Here is a 27,030-nt window from a genome sequence, read left to right as displayed (position 1 = left end):
CCTGCCCCGCAATCCAACAGTTTTGGAGACATCTTGGCCTATATACCACATCGGTTTGGGGAAGGCGATGGCTTCCGCAACCGAGGGCGTTATTTGGATTTTATAATATAGCCTCGCCCAAACCCAGGGGAATGTCAGCATTTATCTCCAGAGCCCTTTTGATGGGAAAAAAAGCCATCCTCACCAACTGGCTCTCCCGTGATCCCCCGTCATATGCACAATGAAGATCCCTAATGATAGTGCACGCAACACTGGAGAGACGCATGGTGGGAGACTTGACTCTTGGCCCGGGTCGCAAATTTTGTCAGGTATGGGAGCACTTCTGGCAGGACCTCACACCGCGTGCTCACAGTAGACTTTTAAGATTTTATTCCCACTCTCAGCTGTTGGACTGGCCATGGATTCTTGGGGAGGGGGGGGATGGGAGGGGAACTGATTATATTGTTGAAAATGTTATTTCCTGACTGGTACTACTGTTTGTATTTGCTTCTTACTGCTGGAATAATAAAAATCATTTAAACATAAAATTTATACAAGAAAGCTCAACATGGAGATCCAGGATTATGAGCTTCCATTAAGTAGGGGCAACCATGGAAAAGCAAGTAGAGCTGGCAAGATATGAACAAATTTTTATTTATTCAATTTTCTATACTATTCTCTCAGGGGAGCTCAGAAAGGTTAACCTGAATTTATTCAGATACTCAAGCATTTTTTCCCTCTCTGCCCCTGTGGGCTCACAATCCATCTAATGTACCTGGGGCAATAGGGGTATTAAGTGACTTGCCTAGGGTCACAAGGAGCAGCGTGGGTTTGAACCCATAACCTCAAAATTTGAAGGAATAGAATAAGGGATGACATAGAATTTTTAAGGTAATATATATTGGGTAAAGAGTTACCAAAGGGAAGTGGAGGTCTTTAGGAGATAAGAATAGGGTGAAATTATGGCTTTTAGATAACGTTTGGTAGATAAAAGAGTATTAGAGAGATCTAAGGGTAAATAGAGTGTTGGATATTGGGTTGGGATTGGTTGTGCTGGATAGGTTTTATGTGTTTTTTGAAGAGTATGGTTTTAATGTCTCTCCTGAAGGCTTTGTAGTCTGTAGTCCAAGATAACAGAGTGGTGATTTGTCTGTCCAGTTTAGCTGCTTTGGAGGCTATTAGGTTATCATAAAGTTTTTTTTGTTTGACATCTTTGGATGATGGGTGAGTGAATAGTGAGTGGGATCTTCTGTGTCTGGTTGAGGAAGATTGATTTAGTCGGTTATTCCAGTAGGTTGGGCTTTCTCCGTTGAGAGCCTTGTAAAGTAAGCAGTAGAATTTGAAGTGCACTCTCGCTTCTATTGGAAGCCAGTGCAAGTCATGGTATGCCTCTGTGATATGGTCATATTTTTTTAGGAAATAGACAAGTCTCAGGGCTGTATTCTGTATTGTCTGCAATTCCTTCATCATGGTCGCAGGACAAGGTAGGTATAGTATGTTGCAGTAGTCTATCATCCCAAGGATAAGAGATTGTACCAATAGGAGAAATTGCTTCTTTTCGAAGAATGTTCAGATTTTTCTTAGATTTCTCATGGTCATGAACGATGCCTTTATTATTTTGTTAATTTGGGGTTGCATGGTGCAGCCTCTGTCAATTGTGACTCCTAGCAATTTTAGTGTAGGTTGTATTGGGTATGGGTATCAGTTACTATGCTAAGGACATTGACAGAATCCTTCAGTGCAACAGAGAAATCTCAGAGTGAAGAAGAATATGGAAAAATGAATGGACTAGCTAAAGGAAAAAACAGTTTTTGAGATATTCAGTTTTAACTTTCTGGAGATAAATGAGCAACTGCCAAAAATTCAATGAAACAGGCAGGCTTAAAGAAAAGCTGCTGTGATCTTTGGGGGAAGGGAATTTGCAACACCGGGAAGGGGGAGGGGAATTTACAATACCGGGAAGAAATTGACGTCAATAAATAAACTGAGTGCCCCCAGGATGGGTCCCAAAGTGATGGGCTGGGCCAGAAACTGGTGGAGTGAAAGATGACAAAGTGTAGTGATCAATGGAGATCGCTTTGAGGAAAGAGATGTTACCAGTGGTGTGCCTCAAGATTCTGTTCTTGGGCCTGTTCTTTTTAACAGTTTTATACATGATATTGCTGAAGGGTTGTTGGGTAAGATTTGCCTCTTCTGGTTGATACCAAAAAAAATAGTAGACACGCCGGATGGTGTGAATAACATGAAGAAAGACCTGGCGAAGCTTGAAGAATGGTCTGAAATTTGGCAGCTAAAATTTAATGCTAAGAAATGCAAGGTCATGCATTTGGGCTGCAAAAACCCAATTGAATGGTACAGTTTAGAGAGTGAAGAACTTATGTGCACAACAGAAGAGCGGGACTTGGGTGTGATTTTATGTATTGATCTTAAGGTGGCCAAACAGGCTTTTTTAAATAAAACAAAATTTCTAAAAATAAATAAATAATCCTGCTCTAGAACGAAAGGGCAGTCGGAGGAATACACAGATGCCATCAAGAACTACAGATCTCAGAAGCAGCTTTGAAGCTGAAATTCCTAGGGAAAAGACCCTGAAGAAAAAGGAAACTAGAGGAAATGGAAGCATCTCTTGGAAAGCACCTTGTCTGAAATCTTTTAAAATTGATACCAAATAATAAATACAGCAACTAATCCTTAAAATGCTCAAAAATCTTTATCATTGAAAAAAAACAGAAAGTGGAGAGATCCAAGATGGTGCTCTGCTGAAAAGACACACAAATGGAAGCTCCTTCATCGAGTTAAGAGCCGTTGAATTGAACCCTTAACCTCGTGCAGGGTGGGGAAAAGGAGAGGCAATGTTTGGGAGCCTCCCCGGCTTTAGCTGGAGCTCCTGCAATGAAGATTCCATTGGACCAACCACTTCCTTTCCTTCAGTCGTACCCAGAATGGAAGCTTCAGGCAGCAGTTTGGACAGGATGTCTCTGAGTCCTGTGAAACGGGCAGCTCCCCAACAGCCAGGAGGTGGCTTTGCTACTGTGCAGAGCACTGCTGAAGTGTCCCTTGTGGAGGCAAGCTTCGGATTGCAATGGGGGCAGCCAGCAACAACTCTGGGCTTGACTTTCAACAGAGATCCAGCCAGATCCTGTGTCAGAAAACTGTAAGTAACCAGTGGCATGTTAAGAACCAGACCACTCTTATTTAGGAACTGAGGTAATGATGAAATCAGCCGCAATGAAGAGTCACTTTGGGAAGCTATCAATAATATTCACTCTTCCTTACAAGGAACTGTTAAACAAAATAATAGTAATATTACAACTGTTTCTCATGCTGCTCTTGTTCAAGCTCAGATGACTGGTCAGCTTTTCTCAGAATTGGATTCCCTGAAAGTTAAAATTTAATGTGGACAAATGCAAAGTGATGCACATTGGGAAGAATAACCTGAATCACAGTTACTGGATTCTAGGGTCCACCTTGGGGGTTAGCGCCAAAGAAAAGGATCTGGGTAACATCGTAGACAATATGATGAAACCTTCTGCCCAATGTGTGGCGGCGGCCAAAAAAGCAAAAAGTACGCTGGGAATTATTTAAAAAGGGATGGTTAACAAGACTAAGAATGTTATAATGTTCCTGTATCGCTCCATGGTGCGACCTCATCTGGAGTATTGCGTTCAATTCTGGTCTCCTTTTCTCAAGAAAGATATAGTGATGCTAGAAAGGTTCAAAGGAGAGCGACCAAGATGGTAAAGGGGATGGAACTCCTCTCGTATGAGGAAAGACTAAAGAGGTTAGGGCCCTTCAGCTTGGAAAAGAGATGGCTGAGGGGAGATATGATTGAAGTCTACAAAATCCTGAGTGGAGTAGAACGGGTACAAGTGGATCGATTTTTTACTCTGTCAAAAATGACAAAGACTAGGGGACACTCAATGAAGTTACCGGGAAATACTTTTAAAACCAATTGGAGGAAATTTTTTTTCACTCAGAGAATAGTTAAGCTCTGGAACGCGTTGCCAGAGGATGTGGTAAGAGCAGATAGCGTAGCTGGTTTTAAGAAAGGTTTGGACAAGTTCCTGGAGGAAAAGTCCATAGTCTGTTATTGAGAAAGGCATAGGGGAAGCCCTGTATTGGTAGCATGGACTATTGCTACACCTTGGATTTTGGCCAGGTACTAGTGACCTGGATTGGCCACCGTGAGAAAGGGCTACTGGGCTTGATGGACCATTAGTCTGACCCAGTACGGCTATTCTTATGCTCTTAAGACTATGGAAAGTTTAGAAGGGCGGTATATTAAGTCCCATCTCCCTTCCCTAAAGTGCCTCTAACAGTGCCTGGTTTGGCTTACCGTATGTAGGTGTAAGGGAAAGGGGATATAAATGGATTGGATACACCAACTTTCTGTGGTTACAATCAAAATGGTTTACATATTATATACAGGTACTTATAAAGGAGATGCACTGGGAATTTTGCCCAGTTCTCATGGTTCTCGGGTGATTGTACTAACCACCATTAACTCACAGAAGATGACAAAAAAATCTGAAGTGCACAAATCTATCTAAAAAGCTGAGGGACTTAACAGCACAGAAGCATGGAAAATCTATTGTATGTCCAAATTCTTTGGCAGACAAAGGAGAAGCTGATGAGTATTGTTGGACCAGAAATCCACAGGAACTCCTGTGCCTCAGTGGTGAGGGTCTGCAGGCCATCCTAGAAAGCACTCCAATAGTCATCAATTTGGCAAAAAAACATGGTCATATGACTCATTTGTGTGAATAAGTGAAGCTGTTCAGAGAAAACATTCTTCATTAACATAAGACTACAAAAGTCCTAATAGTCTTGCAAAATTAAGCAGAACATTATTTTTTTCAGGCCTCAATGCTCAAAACTCTGACACTATGGTAAAAAATACCATAGTGGGAGCGATTTTTCAAGACTGGGTGATGCTTAAAACGAATAGCATGCAAATTATATGAATGCTATTCGTGAGGAAAAATTGTGTCGGCTCAGCTGCAAAGGACTTTTTTGTCTTATTTTAATCAGCTTAGCGGTCGTGCATGTGTTGTGTGCTCACCCAACAAACGCACAACAGAGCTCGTTAAATTAAAATTAAAATATAAAAAGAAGGGACACTCACCTACCCCCAATTTCTCCTCCAAAGATAGTTCCCCCTCCCGTTGAGTCTGACACCGCCTCTTGATGCCCCCATATCTTTAATAAAAGATCAGCAGGAGGGATGCCCATTCCCTCTTGCCTCAAGGGCTGCCTCTTCAAAATGGTGGCCCTGCCCCTGCTGGTGCATCCTTGGATGCATTGGAAGGGGTTCTAAGGCACCTGAGCTCAGCTACAAAGGGCTTTTTTGCTTTCATTTGAATGGGCTCAGCTGGTGTGTGTGTGTGTTGTGTGCTCACCCAACACATGCACAGCTGCTACCAGCAGTTCCAGAGCTGCTGTAAAATTTCCACACTGATTATTTAGTGCTTGGTGGGGGGGGGCTCCCTTTTGTGCATTGCTAGGAGAGTTCATTTAAGTACTACTAAGCTCCTGCGATGCATTTGCATAGGGTGCTTGATGGCTGCTTTGATAATCAGCAAGAGCCATGGAGAACCCTTTTCTGCATCGGGAGGACAGCTTTCTGTGCCAGTAAGAATGCTTTAATGACTCTTACTGCCATGGAAAGCTTTTGTGCTTTGGGGCCCCAGTTGTTATACTGCAAGAATTTCACACTTTTTTATCAAGGCAAACAGGAGATTCTACACATGCACACAGAACATACATAATTAGCATTCAAAAGGCAATTCAGACTTCAATTCTTACCACAGTGTACCTGGGTGAAATAAAAAATGTAGGAGTAAATGGATAAGAACATTAATCCAAGAGACAACTAAGTGCATAAAGGATAAGGCTAAGGATAATAAAGGTAAATAGAAAAGTCAGCCAACTTGGCTCTCTCTTTTTAATAGGCATCCTTACACAAACATATCATATCCTTGACATTGTGTCTTACAAAAATATTACACTAAATCTATACACTCCTGCATAGGGATGTGCAATTCTCAACCTGATGGCCTCCCCAAAGTCAAACGCTCCACATTACGCTATGTCTTCTAAACTGCATCTGTCCAATTACCTGCGAATGAAAAATGCATTCCTGTAGTGCATAACTTCTAGGACTCTATAATGGCTACCTCCTTCATCATTTACTACAAACAGATTTAGTCTTCTCCAGGATGGGTTCTTACTACCTCAAAATAAGAACATAAGAATAGCCTTACTGGGTCAGACTAATGGTCTGTCAAGGCCAATCCAGGTCCTAGTACCTGGCCTAAACCCATGAAGTAGAAACATTCCAGCATCTCAAAGAATAGCAGGATTCCAGAACACCAATGAAAGCAACATTCCAGAGCTGAGATTGTGATGTCATAATGCCTCATTCCACCAATGCCTAAGCTCCGTCCTCATCTGCACAAGACTCAAACACTTTCAAATCATAAGCGTTCGAGGCTTGTGTGGTTAAGGCAGAGCTTACATGAATGGGACAGCGACTAAGTTCATGGGGACAGGATGGGGAAATTGAGTTCCTACGGGGATGGGGACAAATTTGTCCCGTGTCATTCTCTACCACTGGCATCATTTAAAACTATTCAACAGAGCTGCATAGCATCTAAATTTGAGCTCCGAGCATATGAAGACAAAGCAGTTGCTCATATCCATCCATACATTCATGCTGTAGGTCAGTACTGGAATCCATAATGAAACTTGAGTGATAGCCACTACCTCCAACATACCTTTGAACCACCAATAAACGCCGATGTCTTCATTGCTTCAGCATGGGAATCATAAACATGTGGATAGCGAATTTTTTCCCAGTAATCTCTCTCCTTACCCATGATTGGCACAGTTCGAGCATTCAAGAGGGCTTGTTCTCTATTTTCAACAAATATGGAGAAATATTTGTCAGCTATTTATACTATAAAAGCTAAAAGACAAGGTTCCTAGCAGTTGCTTCTTTACAGTCAAAGATAAAAGATGATACCCCTTGAAACGATAAAAGAATATATAGATGCACAAATATAAATTCTAGTGAACATTTTAGATTCTGTTTTTAGACAACACTGTCCTGTTAGGTACAATAAGTTTCCTTCTTTATAGTTTTGTTCTTTTCAGCCTGAAGCATACAATGTTCTGTACACAGTTAACAGCATCTGTATTTAAAAAGCCAACTAAACCATGCTTTCCACAGGCCTAAAGCAATACCTTATTTGCTTTCTCTTTTTATTTTCTGTTTCTAGGTGACAACATGGAAAATAGTACCATTAATCTAAAGAGCAAAAGCAGATAGTTTCAATACTTCTGGTAGAGACTTCATAAATCTTCAGTTAACGGTGAGAGCACAGTACCTAAGGAAGATGGCTTAGCTCTCTAATCTGCATCTCCAGGACACGTGGATGTAACCAAGCAGATTCCAATTAATCAGATCACTGCTTTTTTTCTCCAAGAAAATTAGGTTTTCATTTAAAAAAAAATTCTACACCGGCGGTAAAACGTGACTAGAAGTCAGAATCATCTCATTGGAAAAGCTAAACTACAAGGAAATAAATGATTATAATACATTAAAAAGAACAATTGCAGCATAAACATTTTTCAGATTTTGGCATTTATTACCTTTGCATCCGCAGCTCCCTCGGATCAAAGCATATTAGTCCATCTCCCAGAATTTCTCCATCATCTCCAGTTCGTTTTTCTTTCTTGGCATTTCGTTTTTCTTCACGACGATATTGTTTCATTAACTGCTTTTCTTGTTCAGACTGAATGGTGACTTGACAGCCATAATTGGGTTTTGTGTTCTCACTTGCAAACTTTTTGCATTGCTCTGCAACATAAGTTTACAACATAACCTGCATTTTTCAGTAAAAGTTTTTTTTTTGACATGCAGACAGGCTTTCTTAGGTGGGTTTAATTAATGACAAGCAAAGTTATTTGTTTCATTTCCAAATTCAAGATTTCATGAAATGATCAAATCTGTAAACACTAGTTCAGAATGAGTAGCAGACAAAATTACAGTGGTACCTTGGATTATGAGCATAATCCGTTCCAGGAGCATGCTCGTAATCCAAAATGCTCGTATATCAAAGCAAGTTTCCCCATAGGAAGTAAGGGAAACTTGCTTTGTGTTCCCGCTAAGCTGCGCTGGCGTGCGCTGGCGCACAAAATATTAGGTCGCAGCGCACAAGTTTCTCGTCACAGTGCAGGACCGGCAAGATTGACTCATTTGAACTTCTGCAAGATCAGCATCGGAAGCGTGCGCTGGGCCGGAGAGATCTTGGGGAGCCTCCGACAGTGGCTTTCTCCCCTCTCTGCAGCTCTCCTTTACTTCCCAGCGCAGCGATTCACGAAGGCAGCCTCGGGGCTTTTGCTGAGTCGCGGCTGCCTCTGATGATGCAACTTCCTCTTTCCTCAGAGGCGGCGCGACACAACAAAGGACCCGAGGCTGCCTTCGTGAATCGCTGCGCTGGGAAGTAAGAAGAGCTGCTGGGAGGGGAGAAAACCACTATCAGTCTGGGAAGCTGCTGGGCAGGGGAAAAAAGGGACAGCTGCTACTGGAAAGGGAGAAGGAGAGATGCTTCTGGGAGGGGAGGAGGGAAAGGAATCTGGGAAGCTGCTGGGCCAGGAAAAAAAAGGGACAGCTGCTACTGGAGAGGGAGAAGGAGAAGGAGAGATGCATCTGGGAGGGGAGGAGGGAAAGGAATCTGGGAAGCTGCTGGGCCAGGAAAAAAAAAAGGACAGCTGCTACTGGAGAGGGAGAAGAAGGAGAGATGCTTCTGGGAGGGGAGGAGGGAAAGGAATCTGGGAAGCTGCTGGGCAAGGAAAAAAAGGGACAGCTGCTACTGGATAAGGAGAAGAAGGAGAGATGCTTCTGGGAGGGGAGGAGGGAAAGGAATCTGGGAAGCTGCTGGGCTAGGAAAAAAAGGGACAGCTGCTACTGGAGAGGGAGAAGGAGACGGAGAGATGCTTCTGGGAGGGGAGGAGGGAAAGGAATCTGGGAAGCTGCTGGGCCAGGAAAAAAAAGGACAGCTGCTACTGGAGAGGGAGAAGAAGGAGAGATGCTTCTGGGAGGGGAGGAGGGAAAGGAATCTGGGAAGCTGCTGGGCCAGGAAAAAAAAGGACAGCTGCTACTGGATAAGGAGAAGAAGGAGAGATGCTTCTGGGAGGGGAGGAGGGAAAGGAATCTGGGAAGCTGCTGGGCTAGGAAAAAAAAAGGGACAGCTGCTACTGGAGAGGGAGAAGGAGACGGAGAGATGCTTCTGGGAGGGGAGGAGGGAAAGGAATCTGGGAAGCTGCTGGGCCAGGAAAAAAAAGGACAGCTGCTACTGGAGAGGGAGAAGAAGGAGAGATGCTTCTGGGAGGGGAGGAGGGAAAGGAATCTGGGAAGCTGCTGGGCCAGGAAAAAAAAGGACAGCTGCTACTGGAGAGGGAGAAGGAGACGGAGAGATGCTTCTGGGAGGGGAGGAGGGAAAGGAATCTGGGAAGCTGCTGGGCCAGGAAAAAAAAGGACAGCTGCTACTGGAGAGGGAGAAGAAGGAGAGATGCTTCTGGGAGGGGAGGAGGGAAAGGAATCTGGGAAGCTGCTGGGCCAGGAAAAAAAAAAGGACAGCTGCTACTGGAGAGGGAGAAGAAGGAGAGATGCTTCTGGGAGGGGAGGAGGGAAAGGAATCTGGGAAGCTGCTGGGCAAGGAAAAAAGGGACAGCTGCTACTGGATAAGGAGAAGAAGGAGAGATGCTTCTGGGAGGGGAGGAGGGAAAGGAATCTGGGAAGCTGCTGGGCTAGGAAAAAAGGGACAGCTGCTACTGGAGAGGGAGAAGGAGACGGAGAGATGCTTCTGGGAGGGGAGGAGGGAAAGGAATCTGGGAAGCTGCTGGGCAAGGAAAAAAAAAGGGACAGCTGCTACTGGAGAGGGAGACGGAGAGATGCTGCTGGGAGGGGAGGAAGGGAAGAGAGTTACTGCTGGACAGGAGGCTGGGAGAAAGAAAGAAAGGGGGCAGGCAGGGAAACAGAAGGAAAGAAGAGAAACAGAAAAAAAGAAAGAAAGGTCAGGGAGAGAGGAAGAAAAAGTTGGGGGAGGGAATGAGGTGTGGAGGAGAGAAAGCATACAGGCTGATAGAAGGGAAGAAAGATTGGATGCACAGTCAGAAGAAGAAAGTGCAACCAGAAATCACCAGACAAGGTAGGAAAAATGATTTTATTTTAAATTTAGCAAAGTGGAGGCAGTATTACCACAGTTTTCAAAGGAATTTGCCCAAATAACTTAATAGTTAACTGGGTAAATTCCCAGAGATGAAAACTTCCCTTCACTTACTATGCACAGTTCTGAATTTATATCTGCTGTCTATATTTTACAATATGGTCCCCTTTTACTAAACCGCAATAGTGGTTTTTAGCGCAGGGAGCCTATGAGCGTCAAGAGCAGTGCTGGGCGACCAATTCCAAGATCCAAGATGGCCGCGGATGCAAGCCGCTGAAGCAGGTCGCCGAACAGACGCTACTGTTTAAGATTCTGAGCTCTTTGAGCTGTTTTGTTTAGTTTTTCTTTCCCTCAAAATGCCGAAAAGAAGGGGAAAGAGCTCTGGTGGGGCCTCCCAGCGCTCCGGAACACCTACCTCCGGCAACATAGAAGCGCTGTTTCGGCGATTCCAGGGCACCATGATGACGTCGGGACTGCAGTTAGAGACACCCCGTGGGAACGGAACGGAGGTGTCTCACCGAAGTCTTGAGACCACTCTGAGCCCCGACGTAAGACCTCCTCCTCTGCACCCCCGTGCAACCAGCTCCCCAGGGGTTGAGAGCTCACCGGAAGTCGGGATGAGCTCTCCCCTAGAGGCTGCGCGGAGCTGTGTTGAGGGAGCCGATTCAGGCACACAGGTTCTGCAGGAGAGCCTGAATATGGTTGGGAGTGCTGTAACAGCTGAAACTGGACCTACTCAAGCAGAGGGAAGTGGAGGAGAGCGGTCGAATGGTGAGCACAAACTTTTGAATACTCATTTACAAATTCCTACCATAGTTAAGCCCCAAGAAGTTACCTTAGATGCCTTGTGGGACCTGGTGGCAAATATGGCGAAAACAATTAATGTCCAACAAGTGCAAGTGGAGGGGAAAATGAAAGACCAAGAAAAAGAAATTTCCTTAATAAAACAAGATATTGCTGACTCAAATACATCTTTGGACAGTATCAAAAATGAATTAAAATCCTCCAAACAGCTTCAAGAGACTTTAATTAAGGACAATGTAAACTTAAGAAGGAAGATTGAAACATTTGAAAATTTTTCAAGAGTCAACAATATCAGACTGATCAATTTTCCACGAATTACAACAATTACTCCGCGAGAGATGTTAAAACGATACCTGACGGAAATATTAGAAGTTCCTGAGGGTTCATTACCTCCATTTACACAGGTGTACTACCTTCCCAGGAAAAATCAAATTCAGCAACAGGAAGATAGCCATGGACCAATAGATGTATCGGCATTACTGGAATTATCAGAAAAAGAAATGGCTACTCCTGCAACATTAGTGGCAACTTTAGCTTTAACAATGGATAAGAATTGGATTTTGAGACTTTTCTTTAAAAATAAAGCAAAAGAATTTATGGGACTCAAAATACAAATGTTCCCAGATTTAGCCAGGGACACACAACGGCGAAGAAAAGAGTTTCTTATGTCAAAACCGGGAATTATAGCTCTTGGAGCAACTTTTTTCCTGCGATATCCATGTAAATGCGTTATACAATATAATTCCCAAAAATATGTTTTCTTTGAGCCTTACCAATTGACAACTTTCCTTTCTCTTTCTCGGCTAGAGAGGGAAAAGAATGGAGGTGTATAGAATATTTAAGATGTCCTTACCAGCTGACTTGCATTGTTTTCTTTAATAATATTTCTTTGCTTTTCTCCGTTTATAAATTACATTTTGGATCTTTTGTGGACTTGAGCTGATTTAAGTTAATTGGTATCCCCGAATTTATAATGTTGTGGTTTTTATTTTCTTGACTTAAAGCTTTCTGTACAAGTAAATCTTGATTTGTATTTTGAAAATTGAATAAATAAATAATTAAAAAAAAAAAAAAAAGAGCAGTGCTGGGCATTCAGCGCAGCTCCCTGCGCTAAAAACTGCTATTGTGGTTTAATAAAAAGGATGGAGGGTATATTTGTCTATTTTTGTATGCTATAAAAACCAAATACAGAGAGAGACTGAGAGCTGTTGACGAAGAGCTACGTGTGTGTCTTTCTTCCATTCCAGCCAGAATATCAGCTTTGTGTTCAGCCAAACAGGCCCAGGTTTCGCACTGAATAAAGTATTTTATAATTTTTATAATTTTTATTTCATAATAAAGTAATTATAAAATACTTTCTTTGTGTTTATTTGATTCCTATTCAAGAGAATTACTTTATATATAGTCAATATAGGCAGAGAGTTAAATTTTTTAACATTTTCTAATGGTGGTGTGCCTCGTGATTTTTTTCATGAAACAAGTGTGCCTTTGCCCAAAAAAGGTTGAAAAACACTGGTCTAGAAATTGAAAGCATCAAACGTATTGTCTTCTGGACTGTTTTTAATTTACAGTTTACACATATGGATGTAACAGACATAACTACATTTGTTGTAAAACATTTATTAAGATATCATTTCATCCCTACAATTTCTGTGTTCTTAAAAATATTATTTAACGTTATTTAATTTAGCGTGTAGGCCTAAAATTCCTTTGAATACCTCGTCCTCATGTATCAGCAACTTTGACAACATATTTATTTGGCTCATAACTTGCTGGCGCCCGATATTTTTAGCTCACAGTGAAAAAAGTTTGCTCACAACACCCGCCCGCTTAGAGGGAACACTGTTCCCACCCCCCACCTTCCCACCCCCCCGAGGCCAGCAGCGCTTCTCCCCCCCCCCACGAGAACCAGCATTGCTCCCCCCGAAGGCCCCCCCCCACGAACCGGCACCCTCCCCCCCCCCAGAATCCGGCACCCCCCCCGGCATCGGGCACTCCCCCGCCGCCATCGGGCACCACCCCCTGCCGTGACCTGAGATCCCCCAACCCACCCGAACCCTCTTCTTACTTCCAGTGTAGCCTCCGCATCGGCACCGGCACCGTCACCAGCATGTCCTGTGCGTTGGTGCCGGTGCCCGAAACTCTGCTTCCTGTGCCGGGCCTTGAGCATAGAAACATAGAAAATGGTGGCAGAAAAGGGCCATAGCCCATCGAGTCTGCCCATTCCAAGTACCCGCATGCTCAAGGCCCGGCACAGGAAGCAGATTTTCGGGCACCGGCACCAACGCACAGGACATGCTGGTGTCGGTGCCGATGCGGAGGCTACACTGGAAGTAAGAAGAGGGTTCGGGTGGGTTGGGGGATCTCAGGTTGCAGCGGGGGTGGAGGGGGGTGCCCAATGGCGGCGGGGGGGGGGGGGGGCCGGATCGCGGGGGAGAAAGTGCCGGTTCGCGGGGGGGGGGGTGCTCGTACAGTGAGGCAAGCTCGGTTTACGAGGCACCAGGTTTGCGAATGTTTTGCTCGTCTTGCAAAACACTTGCAAACCGCTGCACTCGTAAACCGAGGTACCACTGTATTTGCATTCACCTATAGTTCTGCATCTCAGTGTGAGCTAAAACACTTTTAAACTAAACTAAAACTTAGTTTTATAGACTGGGTCATCAACCAAAAAGGAGCTTGACTCAGTTAACAGTAATGTAATACATAATACATAAACTTGACAAGGAAAAGTAGACTAGAATAGTTAGTTTCCAAAATGTTTAGCAAACAAAAAGGTTTTCAGAGCTTTCCGGAATAAAGCAAAAGAACCTAAACTTCTTAGTGTAAGCGGTGAAGCATTCCAGAATTCTCATCATATCCCAAGTTTGCATTAAACTTCTAATGACTAACAGAATTCATTGAATTTAAAAGAACATCCTTAACACGAAAGATGTTAAAACGCTGATGTTTACATATCTTCTCACATTGTATTGCAATAGAGAAACTGATCTTTCCACCTTCCAATAAGTGAAAGAATTCCATTCATTGAAACAGAAATAAATTTTATTTTTATTTATCTCAAAATTAAATCAACAATATCCTATCAGTAATACAGCAGCATGAGGTTTCATTCGGACAACAGGATTCAATCACCTTTTTGTATATTTAATTTATTTTAAAAATCTATATACCCTTTACACCTAGACGGTTTCCAAAAATACATACATCTATATAATGGTACCCGACGTAAGAAACTTTACGACAGCCTTCTAGCATCCTCACTACCTGGGATGATATGTTCTGGGGGTCTCGCGGCCCACCTGCACACGTGGGCGGAGCTACAAACAGAAAATCAGATTTCACTCATTCATGTCAATGGAAAAAATGTAAAAAGCTGCCATTCTCACAGTAATTCAAAAACGGCTTGACCGATTTGAACGAAACTTGGTATGCAGATCCCTCACTACCTGGGGTGATATGTTCTGGGGGTCTCGCGGCCCACCTGCACACGTGGGCGGAGCTACAAACAGAAAATCAGATTTCACTCATTCATGTCAATGGAAAAAATGTAAAAAGCTGCCATTCTCACAGTAATTCAAAAACGGCTTGACCGATTTGAACGAAACTTGGTATGCAGATCCCTCACTACCTGGGGTGATATGTTCTGGGGGTCTCGCGGCCCACCTGCACACGTGGGCGGAGCTACAAACAGAAAATCAGATTTCATCCATTCATGTCAATGGAAAAAATGTAAAAAGCTGCCATTCTCACAGTAATTCAAAAACGGCTTGACCGATTTGAACGAAACTTGGTATGCAGATCCCTCACTACCTGGGGTGATATGTTCTGGGGGTCTCGCGGCCCACCTGCACACGTGGGCGGAGCTACAAACAGAAAATCAGATTTCACCCATTCATGTCAATGGAAAAAATGTAAAAAGCTGCCATTCTCACAGTAATTCAAAAACGGCTTGACCGATTTGAACGAAACTTGGTATGCAGATCCCTCACTACCTGGGGTGATATGTTCTGGGGGTCTCGCGGCCCACCTGCACACGTGGGCAGAGCTACAAACAGAAAATCAGATTTCACCCATTCATGTCAATGGAAAAAATGTAAAAAGCTGCCATTCTCACTGTAATTCAAAAACGGCTTGACCGATTTGAACGAAACTTGGTATGCAGATCCCTCACTACCTGGGGTGATATGTTCTGGGGGTCTCGCGGCCCACCTGCACACGTGGGCGGAGCTACAAACAGAAAATCAGATTTCTGGGGGTCTCGCGGCCCACAACTCTATGTTGCTTGCTCAAGGGTGGGTTCACCCAACAATTTATATGTTCTTGCTCCTGGAGGTGACACTAAAAATGTTGTTTATAATCACGTTTTGCGTTAGTTGTATTGTAATCATTTTGTCAAATATTTCACATTATAATTTGAATATTGTACTTTTTATTAGCGTTCTCAGAGATCCTACCGGTACCGAGGGCAGATGTGAAAAGACAGGAGGAACTACAATCAATCAATGCGTGGATGAGGAAATGGTGTGAAGAAGAAGGATTCCACTTCGTGAGGAACTGGACAACGTTCTGGGGCAAGAGCAAGCTCTACAGGAGAGATGGACTACATCTGAGCGCGGCGGGATCAAGACTTCTAGCGAACAACGTCAAGAGAGGAATAGAACAGGCTTTAAACTAAGAAGAAGGGGAAAGCCGACAGTTGACCAAGCGTCGATGATTCGGAAGACGGTATCCCGTGAAGATACCGAGGGGAAAAAAGGCTGGGAAGAAACAATGGACAAATCACAGGAGTTGACAAACCCAGAAGAGGAGGTTATAAGGATTGTAACAACAGGGAAGAAACTAAAAAACGAAACACAGGGAAAGGAAATAAAGACAAGGATATACAAGGATCTAAAGTGCATATATACAAATGCAAGGAGCCTAAGAAACAAAATGGGGGAATTAGAAGCCATGACCAATGCAGAGGACATAGATGTCATTGGAGTCTCTGAAACATGGTGGAAGGAAGAAAACAAATGGGATACAGCACTGCCGGGGTACAAGCTCTATCGCCAGGACAGGTCAGGACAAAAAGGAGGTGGAATAGCCCTTTACATAAAAGAAAGCATACAATCGACAAAAATGGACACAGCAGAAACGACCAACAAGCTAGAATCGCTATGGGTTAAAATACCTGGAAGGAAAGGGCTTGAAATAAAGATGGGCTTATACTATCGTCCGCCCGGGCAATCAGGAGATATTGATGAAGAATTGGAAGCCGAGATGAAGCGAGAATCCAAAAGCGGTAACGCGGTTATTATGGGAGACTTCAACTACCCCGGAATAGACTGGAGTCTTGGAAGCTCAAATTGCACTAGGGAGACAAAATTCTTAGAGGTTATACAAGATTGTTTCATGGAGCAGCTTGTCAGAGAACCGACGAGAGGAAATGCCACTCTGGATCTAATCCTAAATGGGCTAAGGGGACCTGCTAAAGAAGTAGAGGTAGTGGGACCGTTGGGAAACAGCGATCATAATGTGATCAAGTTCAAGGTTGAGGTAGGAATACCGAAAGGAAAGAGAACCATAGCGACAACTTTAAACTTCAGGAAAGGAAACTACGAAGCAATGAGGGAAATGGTAAGGAAGAAACTTAGGAACACTTCAAAAAAATGGCAAAATGTAGAACTTGCATGGTCTTTTCTCAAGAACACGGTGAGCGAGGCGCAAAATCTATATATCCCCAGATTCAGAAAGGGGTGCAAAAAGAGTCGAATAAAGGACGCGGCGTGGATAACCAAAACAGTGAAGGAAGCGATAGGCAATAAGAAAAATTCATTCAGGAAATGGAAAAAGGACAAAACTGAGGGGAACTGGAATGAGAACAGGAAGTATCAAAAAGAATGTCACCGAGTGGTTCGAAAAGCCAAAAGAGAGTATGAAGAGAGGCTAGCCAGGGAAGCAAAAAATTTCAAACCGTTCTTTAGATATGTTAAAGGGAAGCAACCGGCTAGGGAGGATGTGGGACCGCTGGACGATGGTGACAAGAAGGGAGTGGTGAAGGAGGAGAAAGAAGTGGCAGAAAGACTTAACGCGTTCTTTTCATCTGTATTTACAAACGAAGACACATCCAACATTCCGGAACCTGAACAATTCTTCAATGGAAATCAGGCAGAAAAATTAACAACCATGGAAGTGAGCCTTGAAGATGTACACAGGCAGATAGATAAATTAAAAACAGACAAATCCCCGGGTCCGGACGGAATCCATCCAAGGGTTCTGAAGGAATTAAAAGAGGAGATAGCAGAACTACTGCAGCAAATTTGCAATCTATCCCTGAAAACAGGCGTGATCCCGGAGGACTGGAAGATAGCCAATGTTACGCCCATCTTTAAAAAGGGATCAAAAGGTGACCCAGGAAATTACAGACCGGTGAGTCTGACCTCGGTACCGGGGAAAATGGCAGAAACACTGATAAAAGAAAAAATTGATGAACATTTTGAAAAAAACGAATTGCTGATGACCAGCCAACACGGGTTCTGCAAGGGAAGATCATGCCTAACTAACTTATTGCACTTCTTCGAAGGAATTAACAAACGGATGGACAACGGAGACCCCATAGACATCATATATCTTGATTTCCAAAAAGCCTTTGACAAGGTGCCCCATGAACGCCTACTCCGGAAACTGAAGAACCATGGGGTGGAAGGAGATGTACATAAATGGATCAGAAGCTGGTTGGCGGGTAGGAGACAGAGGGTGGGAGTGAAGGGCCACTACTCGGACTGGAAAAAGGTCACGAGTGGGGTCCCACAGGGCTCAGTACTAGGGCCGCTGCTATTTAATGTATTCATAAATGATCTAGAAACAGGGACGAAGTGTGAGATAATAAAATTTGCAGATGACACTAAACTATTTAGTAGAGCTCGGACTAAAGAAGACTGTGAAAAACTGCAAAGGGACTTGAACAAACTAGAGGAATGGGCAACGAGATGGCAGATGAAGTTCAATGTCGAGAAATGTAAAGTATTACATGTGGGAAACAGAAACCCGAGGTACAACTATACGATGGGAGGGATGTTTTTAAATGAGAGTACTCAAGAAAGGGACCTGGGGGTGATAGTGGACTTGACAATGAAGCCGTCGGCACAGTGCGCAGCGGCTGCTAAGAAGGCAAATAGAATGCTAGGCATCATCAAAAAGGGTATTACAACCAGAACGAAAGAAGTTATCTTGCCATTGTATCGAGCGATGGTGCGTCCGCATCTGGAGTACTGCGTCCAATATTGGTCGCCGTACCTTAGGAAGGATATGGCGATACTCGAAAGGGTTCAGAGGAGAGTGACACGTCTGATAAAAGGGATGGAAAACCTTTCATACGCTGAGAGATTGGAAAAACTGGGACTTTTTACCCTGGAGAAGAGAAGACTTAGAGGGGATATGATAGAGACTTACAAGATCATGAAGGGCATAGAGAGAGTAGAGAGGGACAGATTCTTCACACTTTCAAAAAATAAAAGAACAAGAGGGCATTCAGAAAAGTTGAAAGGAGACAGATTCAGAATGAATGCTAGGAAGTTCTTCTTTACCCAGCGTGTGGTGGACACCTGGAATGCGCTTCCAGAGGGCGTGATAGGGCAGAGTACGGTACTGGGGTTCAAGAGGGAATTGGACAACTTTCTCCTGGAAAAGGGAATAGAGGGGTATAGATAGAGGATTACTGCACAGGTCCTATACCTGTTGGGCCACCGCGTGAGCGGACTGCTGGGCACGATGGACCTCAGGTCTGACCCAGTAGAGGCATTTCTTATGTTCTTATGTTCTTATGTTCTTATTAAGCTGTAAAAAAATAATTTCATTCACCACTATAAAGTATCTTTATTTGAATCCATTTACAGTGTTATTGCTATAATTAAATACCCGTGCAACGCCGGGCTATCAGCTAGTCATAAAATAAAACAGTACAATAAACACTGCATCTGTATTGCTTTCTACTTCCAGATCTTCTTCAGTCTCAAAAAAAAGCTGCTACAAATAAATGAGTCTTCAACATTTAAAAATCCAACCCCATCACCACACATCCTGGACTGACCTAGCAAGGAGTTCCACAATTTAACTCCTGCACAGCAAAAGGCACCTGCTCTAGTTTCTGCATACCTTGGGCACACATTACTTTTCAAAAGAACATAAGAACATAAGAATTGCCGCTGCTGGGTCAGACCTGTGGTCCATCGTGCCCAGCAGTCCGCTCAAGCGGCGGCCCCTAGGTCAAAGATCAGTGCCCCAATTGAGACAAGCCCTACCTGCGTACGTTCCCGTTCAGCAGAAACTTGTCTAACTTTGTCTTGACTCCCTGGAGGGTGTTTTCCCCTATAACAGCCTCTGGAAGAGCGTTCCAGTTTTCCACCACTCTTTGGGTGAAGAAGAACTTCCTTACATTTGTGAATCTATCCCCTTTTAACTTTAGAGAGTCTTTACTAAGTCTATTCCCTTCAGTATCTTGAATGTTTCGATCATGTCCCCTCTCAATCTCCTCTTTTCAAGGGAGAAGAGGCCCAGTTTCTCTAATCTCTCGCTGTACGGCAAATCCTTTTTGCCGCCGCTGCACATTGCGCGGATGGCTTCATCGACCTGTCAACTAGCACTCCCAAGTCTCTTTCTGGAAGGGTCTCTCCAAGTAATGCCTCGGACATCCTGTATTCGTCTATAAGATTTTTGTTACCAACATGCATCACCTTACACTTATCCATGTTGAACCTCATTTGCCATGTCGCAGCCCATTTCTCAAGCGTGTTTATGTCATGTTGCAGATCCTCGCAATACTCCTACGTCTTCACTACTCTGAATAACTTAGTATCGTCCGCAAATTTAATCACCTCATTCATCATATCAATTTCCAGATCATTTATAAATATGTTGAAGAGCATGGGTCCAAGCACTGAACCCTGCGGCACTCCACTGGTGACACTTTTCCAGTCCGAGTATTGTCCATTTACCCCCACTCTCTGTTTCCTATCCGCCAGCCAGTTTTTAATCCACGCGAGTATTTCACCCTTGATTCCATGGCTCACAATTTTTCAAAGTAGTCGTTCATACAGAACCTTGTCAAATGCCTTCTAAAAATCCAGATATACAATGTCAACCGGGTCGCCTTTGTCTATCTGCCTGTTTACTCCCTTGAAGAAGTGCAGCAAGTTTGTTAAGCAAGATCTTCCTTTGCTGAAGCCGTGTTGGCTGGTCCTCATCAGATCGTGTCTGTCAAGGTGCTCAATGATGCGGTCCTTTATCAGCGCCTCTACCATCTTTCCTGGTACCGAGGTCAGACTCACCGGTCTGTAGTTTCTCGGATCACCCCTCAAACCTTTCTTGAAGAACGGCGTAACATTCTCCACTTTTCAGTCTTCTGGAATCCTTCCCGATTTGAACGACAGATTGGCTATTAGTTGAAGCAGTTCAGCTATAGCCCCTTTCAATTCCTTGACTATCCTCGGATGGATGCCATCCGGTTCCAGGGATTTATCATTTTTAAGCCTATCAGTCTGCTTGCATACCTCTTCTAGACTGACCATCAACCCTGTCAGTTTCCCGTCTTCGTTTCCCGCGTATAGCCTGTTGGCTTCCGGTATGTTGTGTATATCCTGTTCGGTAAACACAGACGCAAAAAAATATGTTCTGTTTGTCGGCGATTGCTTTGTCCTCCTTTAGCACTCCCTTTATTCCATGGTCATCCAACGGCCCCACCGCTTCCTTCACGCGTCGTTTCCCCTTAATATATCGAAAGAACGGCATGAAGTTTTTCGCCTCCTTGGCTATTTTTTCCTCGTAGTCTCTTTTGGCCCCTCTTACCCCCTTTTGGCACCTGCTTTAATGCTGTTTGTGCTTTTTCCAGTTTTCATCCATTTTTGACCTTTTCCATTCCTTAAACGAAGTCTTCTTGTCTCTGATCGCTTCTTTCACCATTAAAGTGAGCCACGCCAGTTCCTTGTTCTTTTTCCTCTTGGATCCCTTGTCGAAATGCGGTATACATATATTTTGCACCTCGGTGGCTGTGTCCTTAAAAAGACACCATGCTTGTTCTAGCATCTTTACAGTGCTTATCCTCTTCTTAATCTTCTTCCCCACAATGAGTCTCATCACTTTGTAATTCCCTTTTCGGAAGTTCAGCGCTGTGCCCGTCATTTTGGATCGATGTTTCGCCCCTGTGTTCAAGTCGAAGCGGATCATATTGTGATCACTGGTTCCCAGCGTCCCCTTTACTTCTACACCTTGCGCCGGTCCTCGTAGTCCACTTAGAATTAAGTCCAGAATTGCATTTCCTCTCGTGAAACATTTTCTGATCTCAATGACCGACCAGGTTGGTAAACGCCACCACCTTCTTAAAGGTCTTTGGAATACAATATAATCTCATTATAAAGGACTTCAAGGGAGCTGGAAAAACAATCCGTTATATCCAGATTTTTTTTTAAACTTTATTTAGGTCAACTTGAAACAATGTACAATCAATGAACAGTCACTGCACAATCATATCAGCAACATCAATAACAAAACTCAGCAAAACACTGGTATGACACGAAATGATTGCAAAAACTAGAACACTAAAAGATGTTCTAGAGCATTATGTCGTACTGTACGGGAAAGAAAAATACTCTATCATTTTATTCTGGGCTACATTTTGATACTGTATCACTGGCACGCCTCGCACCTTGTAGGCAGAGCCTAAATGTCCGTTATAGCCAAACAAAACTACAGCTAAATGCGGCTCTGGGGACTAGGACCCTGGACCAATCAGGCCTTAGGATTATCGGGTCCGCCCATCCCCACTAAGCCTAAGGCTTGATTGGCCCAGGCTCTAGGTGCCTGAGCCAATCAGGCTTTAGGGTTAGTGGGGATAGGTGGATCCGCTATGCCTAAGGCCTGATTGGTCCAGGCTTCCAGAGCCTGGGCCAATCAGGCCTTAGACTTAGCGGGGATGGCCCGGGAAGAGGCGGGTCCGCCTCATTTTGACGAGGCGGGCCTGCCTGTTGGACGGCAGCAAGACCCGGCCGGCTAGCCAAAAATGTAGAGGTTAGTTGGGGGGAGGTTAGGGAGGGTAATTGGGGGAGTGGTAGCACGTGGGGGTCGTTAGCGGGGGAGGGGTCCAGAGGGGGTGCGGCTTTCTGGCAGGAGGGGTTGGGCACCCTCCTGCCGGCGATCAAGAGTTTTGGGGAGGGGGCGGCATTCCGGTAGGAGGGGTTGGACACCCTCCTGCCGGCGATCAGGAGTTTCGGAGGGGCGTTCCGGCAGGAGGGGATGGGCACCCTCCTGCCGGTGATTGGACAGGCGGCCGCGGCTGCTATACTTATTGCGGCAGGGAGATCCCTTGCTGCGATAAGCATAGCAGCCGCATCTACTTACAATGTAAGCATCTCTTCCTCTACTAGGGAGGCGCATAGGGCCGCCTAGGTTAGCCTAAGGCCCTTAGGCGAGCTTAGGCAGTCTTGCAGGCCTCTCAAGGCTCCCGGAGGCATCTTCAATATAGGGCAACATGTCTGGGGAGCATTTTTTTTAAAAATGTGCAACCCGATTGGCTGATTAGACAGCTGTAGGATGCCTACAGCTGCCTAAAATCGGGACACACTTTGCAGAATCAGGGCCAAAATCTTTAAATGCTTCAAAAAACATAGTGGTAAATATTCAGCTGGAGGAAATCAGTGTTCTTTTGGCCATTGCCAATGTTATGCCGGAATATTCAATGCTGGGCTATGTCTGGACACCGATACTAAATACTCGTATCTGGGTTTGTGCAGCAGGCTATTCCTTATCCCAGTTAAGTGTGATACTTAGCACTTCACCATCTAAGTGAAACTGGATAAAGATGGGATTGAGATTTATGCAGTCCAATTTGTCTGGTGAAGTGCCCATCCAGTATCTCCTCCTCTCCCTAAGAGATCCTACATGCCTGTCTCACGCTTTCTTGACTTCAGATACAGTATTTGTCTCCACCATCTCTACCAGAAAATTATTCCATGCATCTATCACCCTTTCTGTAAAAAGGTATTTCCTTAGATTACTCCTGAGCCTATCACCTGTTTACTTCAACCCATGTCCTCCTAATCTGAAATTTCCTTTCAACTGAAAGAGGCTAACCTTATGCGTATTTATGCCACACAGATGTTTAAATGTCTATCATATCTCCCCTCTCCTGCCTTTCCTCCAAAGTATATATTGAGATCTTTAAGTCTGTCCCCATACCCCTTATGACGTAGACCACCAATCATTTTAGTAGCCTTCCTCTGGACTGACTCTATCTTGTTTATATCTGTTTGAATTTGTGGTCTTCAATTCTACACAATCATAGAAGGGGCTCTAAACTTAATGTAACCATATGTCCCGTTTTGAACGGGATCATCCCGTTTTTAGATAGATAGTCCCGTTGTCTCCAAGCACAGCTTCAGGAGCCGAAATGTCCCATTTTCAGAAAGAGAGCAACCCACTAGTCTAGTCTAGTCTAGTGGGTTGCTCTCTTTCTGAAAACGGGACATTTTGGCATCCCGAAGCTGTGCTGTGCTGAAGCTGCGAGTCAATCACAGAGCCGGGGCTCTCTCCCTGCTGACGCAGCAACAGGGCCAGTAAAGGCGCATGCAGTGACTACACAACAGCCGGCCCACAAGCCTTCCCCCCAACGTCAATTCTGACGTCGGAGAGGAAGTTCCGGACCAGCCAGGCAGCAATTGGCTGGCCCAGAACTTAGAGAGAGAGAGAGAATGCAGTCAGAATGAAGTGCAACCAGACAATAAAGGTAAGAGAAATTATTTTATTTTCAATTTAGTGATCAAAATATGTCAGTTTTGAGAATTTATATCTGCTGTCTATATTTTCCACTATATTTGTCTATTTTTCTATAGTTGGTACTGAGGTGACATTGAATATTTTAAAGTCATCTGTCTTGACCTCTTTGAAAAAACCCGAATATAAATGATAATTAATATTTTCTCTGCATACAATGTGCTTTGTGTGTTTTTTTAATTTTAAGGTTATCATTATGAATTAATAAGATATTGTGTGTACATGAAAAATGAATGGAAGAAATTGGAGGCAGGTCTAGGGCAGGATTGGGGTGGTACTGAAAATTAGTAGATGCCCCGTTTTGAGGAAAAAATAAATGGTCACATTATCTAAACTGCACTGTCAGTTCTCCTTCCCGTTGCCCCAACCCAGTCCCCAGTATCTGTTAAGGGATTCTGAGTCCTGAACATATTTTGTGCACATTACATAAATAACTCCAGGTTCTGGCTGACCCAATATTCTACTTTGGGCTAAAAATACAGAGCAAAGAACAGCCTCAAGTTAGCATCATTTCTTTATCATAGCCAGTGAAGATCAAAGGGCTCATTCTGGCCTTGAAGAGCCTATGTCAGTGGATATAACAGGTCATAGAGGTTACTAGGAGAGTGGGTTGACTGCCACTGCCAGAAACTCACATGCATTACGGGCCATAGCAAAACTGCTTTAATATACACTCTACTAAATGATTTTTATGCATGCACTAACTTTAAAAAAATTTAAAAAAAAGTTAGCTACATTTTAAACATGTGCAACTAGACTGCTAAATGTTACCCCAGATTACTGAATTATTCAATATCACCTTTAAATTCAAGGGGAGGGGGAGTGTCAATTACTGTCTTGCATCATATAATGAAAGAAAGGTTATCTTATCTCTGAAGGCGGCATACAATCTGTGCCATGTTGTTACTGGCTTGACAGCACAATATTAAAAAAAGTAGCTCTGTGCATATGCCAGCAAAAAAATGAATGCAACCAAGATTTTGTGGGCGACATGCTAAAGAATGAATTCATATTAACTTCTTAAATATATTGAGAGATGAGATGTGTATGAGAAGACAAAATGGAGACTGTGAAGGAAAAATGGGGAAAAAACCCAAAACCTACTACATTGATAGATATGGAAACAGAGGATGAAGAGAAGGGGAAATATTCAAGCTGAAGGAATCAAGTTTACACTAAGAAGAAAATACAGGTACTTCTATTTATTTCTATATAGCACTGCTAAATATATGCAGCACTATACATTAAACATGTAACAGACTATCCCTGCTCAATAGTAACCTGCAGCAGATGCTCTCCAAGAGCAGCATGATATAAATCCTTATAGATAAGAACATAAGAAATGCCATACTGGGATAAACTGAAGGTCCATCAAGCCCATCATCCTGTTTCCAACAGTGGCTAACCCAGGTCCCAAGTACCTGACTAGATCCCAAATAATAAAACAGATTTTATGCTGCTTATTCTAGGAATAAGCAGTGGATTTCCCCAAGCCATCTCAATAATGGCCTATGGACTTCTCTTTTAGGAAATTATCCAAACCTTTTTTTAAACCCTGCTAAGCTAACTGATTCCACCACCATATTTTCCAGCAACGAATTCCAGATGGGTGACATTAGCTGATGGAGCCCTGCATGGGAACATTACTCCAGCACTGAGCAGAGCTTTTGACTCTGTTCAACTATGCATGTGCGCTTCTTCCTGTCTGCTGCTGTTGTGTGGGAACCATGCTAATTCAGTACAAGCTTCATTACAACACAACTCCTTAGGGAAGTGGAAGGATTTCTGAGGATTTGCATCTTACTTTCCTTGACGAATACCTGCTACAGGCAACTGTTTCCTTCAAGAACATGTGGAATATTGAAATCCTCACAGATTAAACTTTGTAGATACCGGGTGATTGAACAAGAAAAAAAGGGGGAATAATGCACCCAGCAGCACTATACCAGGCAGATAACTACCGTATTTTCGCGGATATAACGCGCACCATTGTAAAACGCGCACAGGGGTATAGCGCGCAGAAATCACGATGATATGTACAAAAACTTTTCTATACCGCGCTCAGGCATATAACGCGCATGCTGCCCGACTCTCCTCTGGCCACCCCGACTCTCCTTTCGCCCTCCCCGACTCTCCTCTGGTTGCCCCGACTCACCGTTCACCCGCCCTGACTTTCGGTGCACTGCCCCGCCTCTCCGTGCCTGTCCCCCTTGAAGATCTGCCTGTCCCCCCTTGAAGTCCTGTCCCCATCCTGAAAGCCTGATGCCCCCCCTCGACGTCCGATTCTTCTCCCCCCTCGGCAGGACCACTCGCACCCCCACCCCGAAGGACCGCCGACTCCCCGACAATATTGGGCCAGGAGGGAGCCCAAATCCTCCTGGCCACGGCGACCCCCTAACCCCACCCCGCACTACATTACGGGCAGGAGGGATCCCAGGCCCTCCTGCCCTCGATGCAAACCCCCTCCCCCCAACGACCGCCCCCCCCCAAGAACCTCCGCCCGTCCCTCAGCCGACCCGCGACCCCCCTGGCCGACCCCCACGACACCCCCACCCGCCTTCCCCGTACTTTGTGTAGTTGGGCCAGAAGGGAGCCCAAACCCTCCTGGCCACGGCGACCCCCTAACCCCACCCCGCACTACATTACGGGCAGGAGGGATCCCAGGCCCTCCTGCCCTCGACGCAAACCCCCCCCCCCCCCAGCCGACCCGCGACCCCCCTGGCCGACCCCCCCACCCCCCTTCCCCGTACCTTTGGAAGTTGGCCGGACAGACGGGAGCCAAACCCGCCTGTCCGGCAGGCAGCCAACGAAGGAATGAGGCCGGATTGGCCCATCCGTCCTAAAGCTCCGCCTACTGGTGGGGCCTAAGGCGCGTGGGCCAATCAGAATAGGCCCTGGAGCCTTAGGTCCCACCTGGGGGCGCGGCCTGAGACACATGGTCGGGTTTGGCCCATGTGCCTCAGGCCGCGCCCCCAGGTGGGACCTAAGGCTCCAGGGCCTATTCTGATTGGCCCACGCGCCTTAGGCCCCACCAGTAGGCGGAGCTTTAGGACGGATGGGCCAATCCGGCCTCATTCCTTCGTTGGCTGCCTGCCGGACAGGCGGGTTTGGCTCCCGTCTGTCCGGCCAACTTCCAAAGGTACGGGGAAGGGGGGTGGGGGGGGTCGTGGGGGTCGGCCAGGGGGGTCGCGGGTCGGCTGGGGGGGAGGGG

General features: G+C 44.7%; 1 protein-coding gene across 4 annotated transcripts in view; it reads right to left on the bottom strand.

Annotated features, from left to right (window-relative positions):
* The window catches only part of ASCC3 (activating signal cointegrator 1 complex subunit 3), a 938,401-nt gene that overhangs the window by 793,424 nt on the left and 117,947 nt on the right, over positions 1-27,030 (bottom strand). For all 4 annotated transcript variants that reach the window (XM_033936490.1, XM_033936487.1, XM_033936491.1 and 1 more), the window contains exons 6-7: positions 7,633-7,840; positions 6,756-6,894 (exon numbers count right to left, since the gene is read on the bottom strand). In XM_033936490.1, the coding sequence (XP_033792381.1) occupies positions 6,756-6,894; positions 7,633-7,840 (347 nt within the window). The remainder of the gene's footprint in view (positions 1-6,755; positions 6,895-7,632; positions 7,841-27,030) is intronic.

This window comes from Geotrypetes seraphini, chromosome 3 (genome assembly GCF_902459505.1).
Source record: "Geotrypetes seraphini chromosome 3, aGeoSer1.1, whole genome shotgun sequence".
Taxonomy (NCBI): domain Eukaryota; kingdom Metazoa; phylum Chordata; class Amphibia; order Gymnophiona; family Dermophiidae; genus Geotrypetes; species Geotrypetes seraphini.
This window is presented reverse-complemented; position numbering and strand designations above follow the sequence as displayed.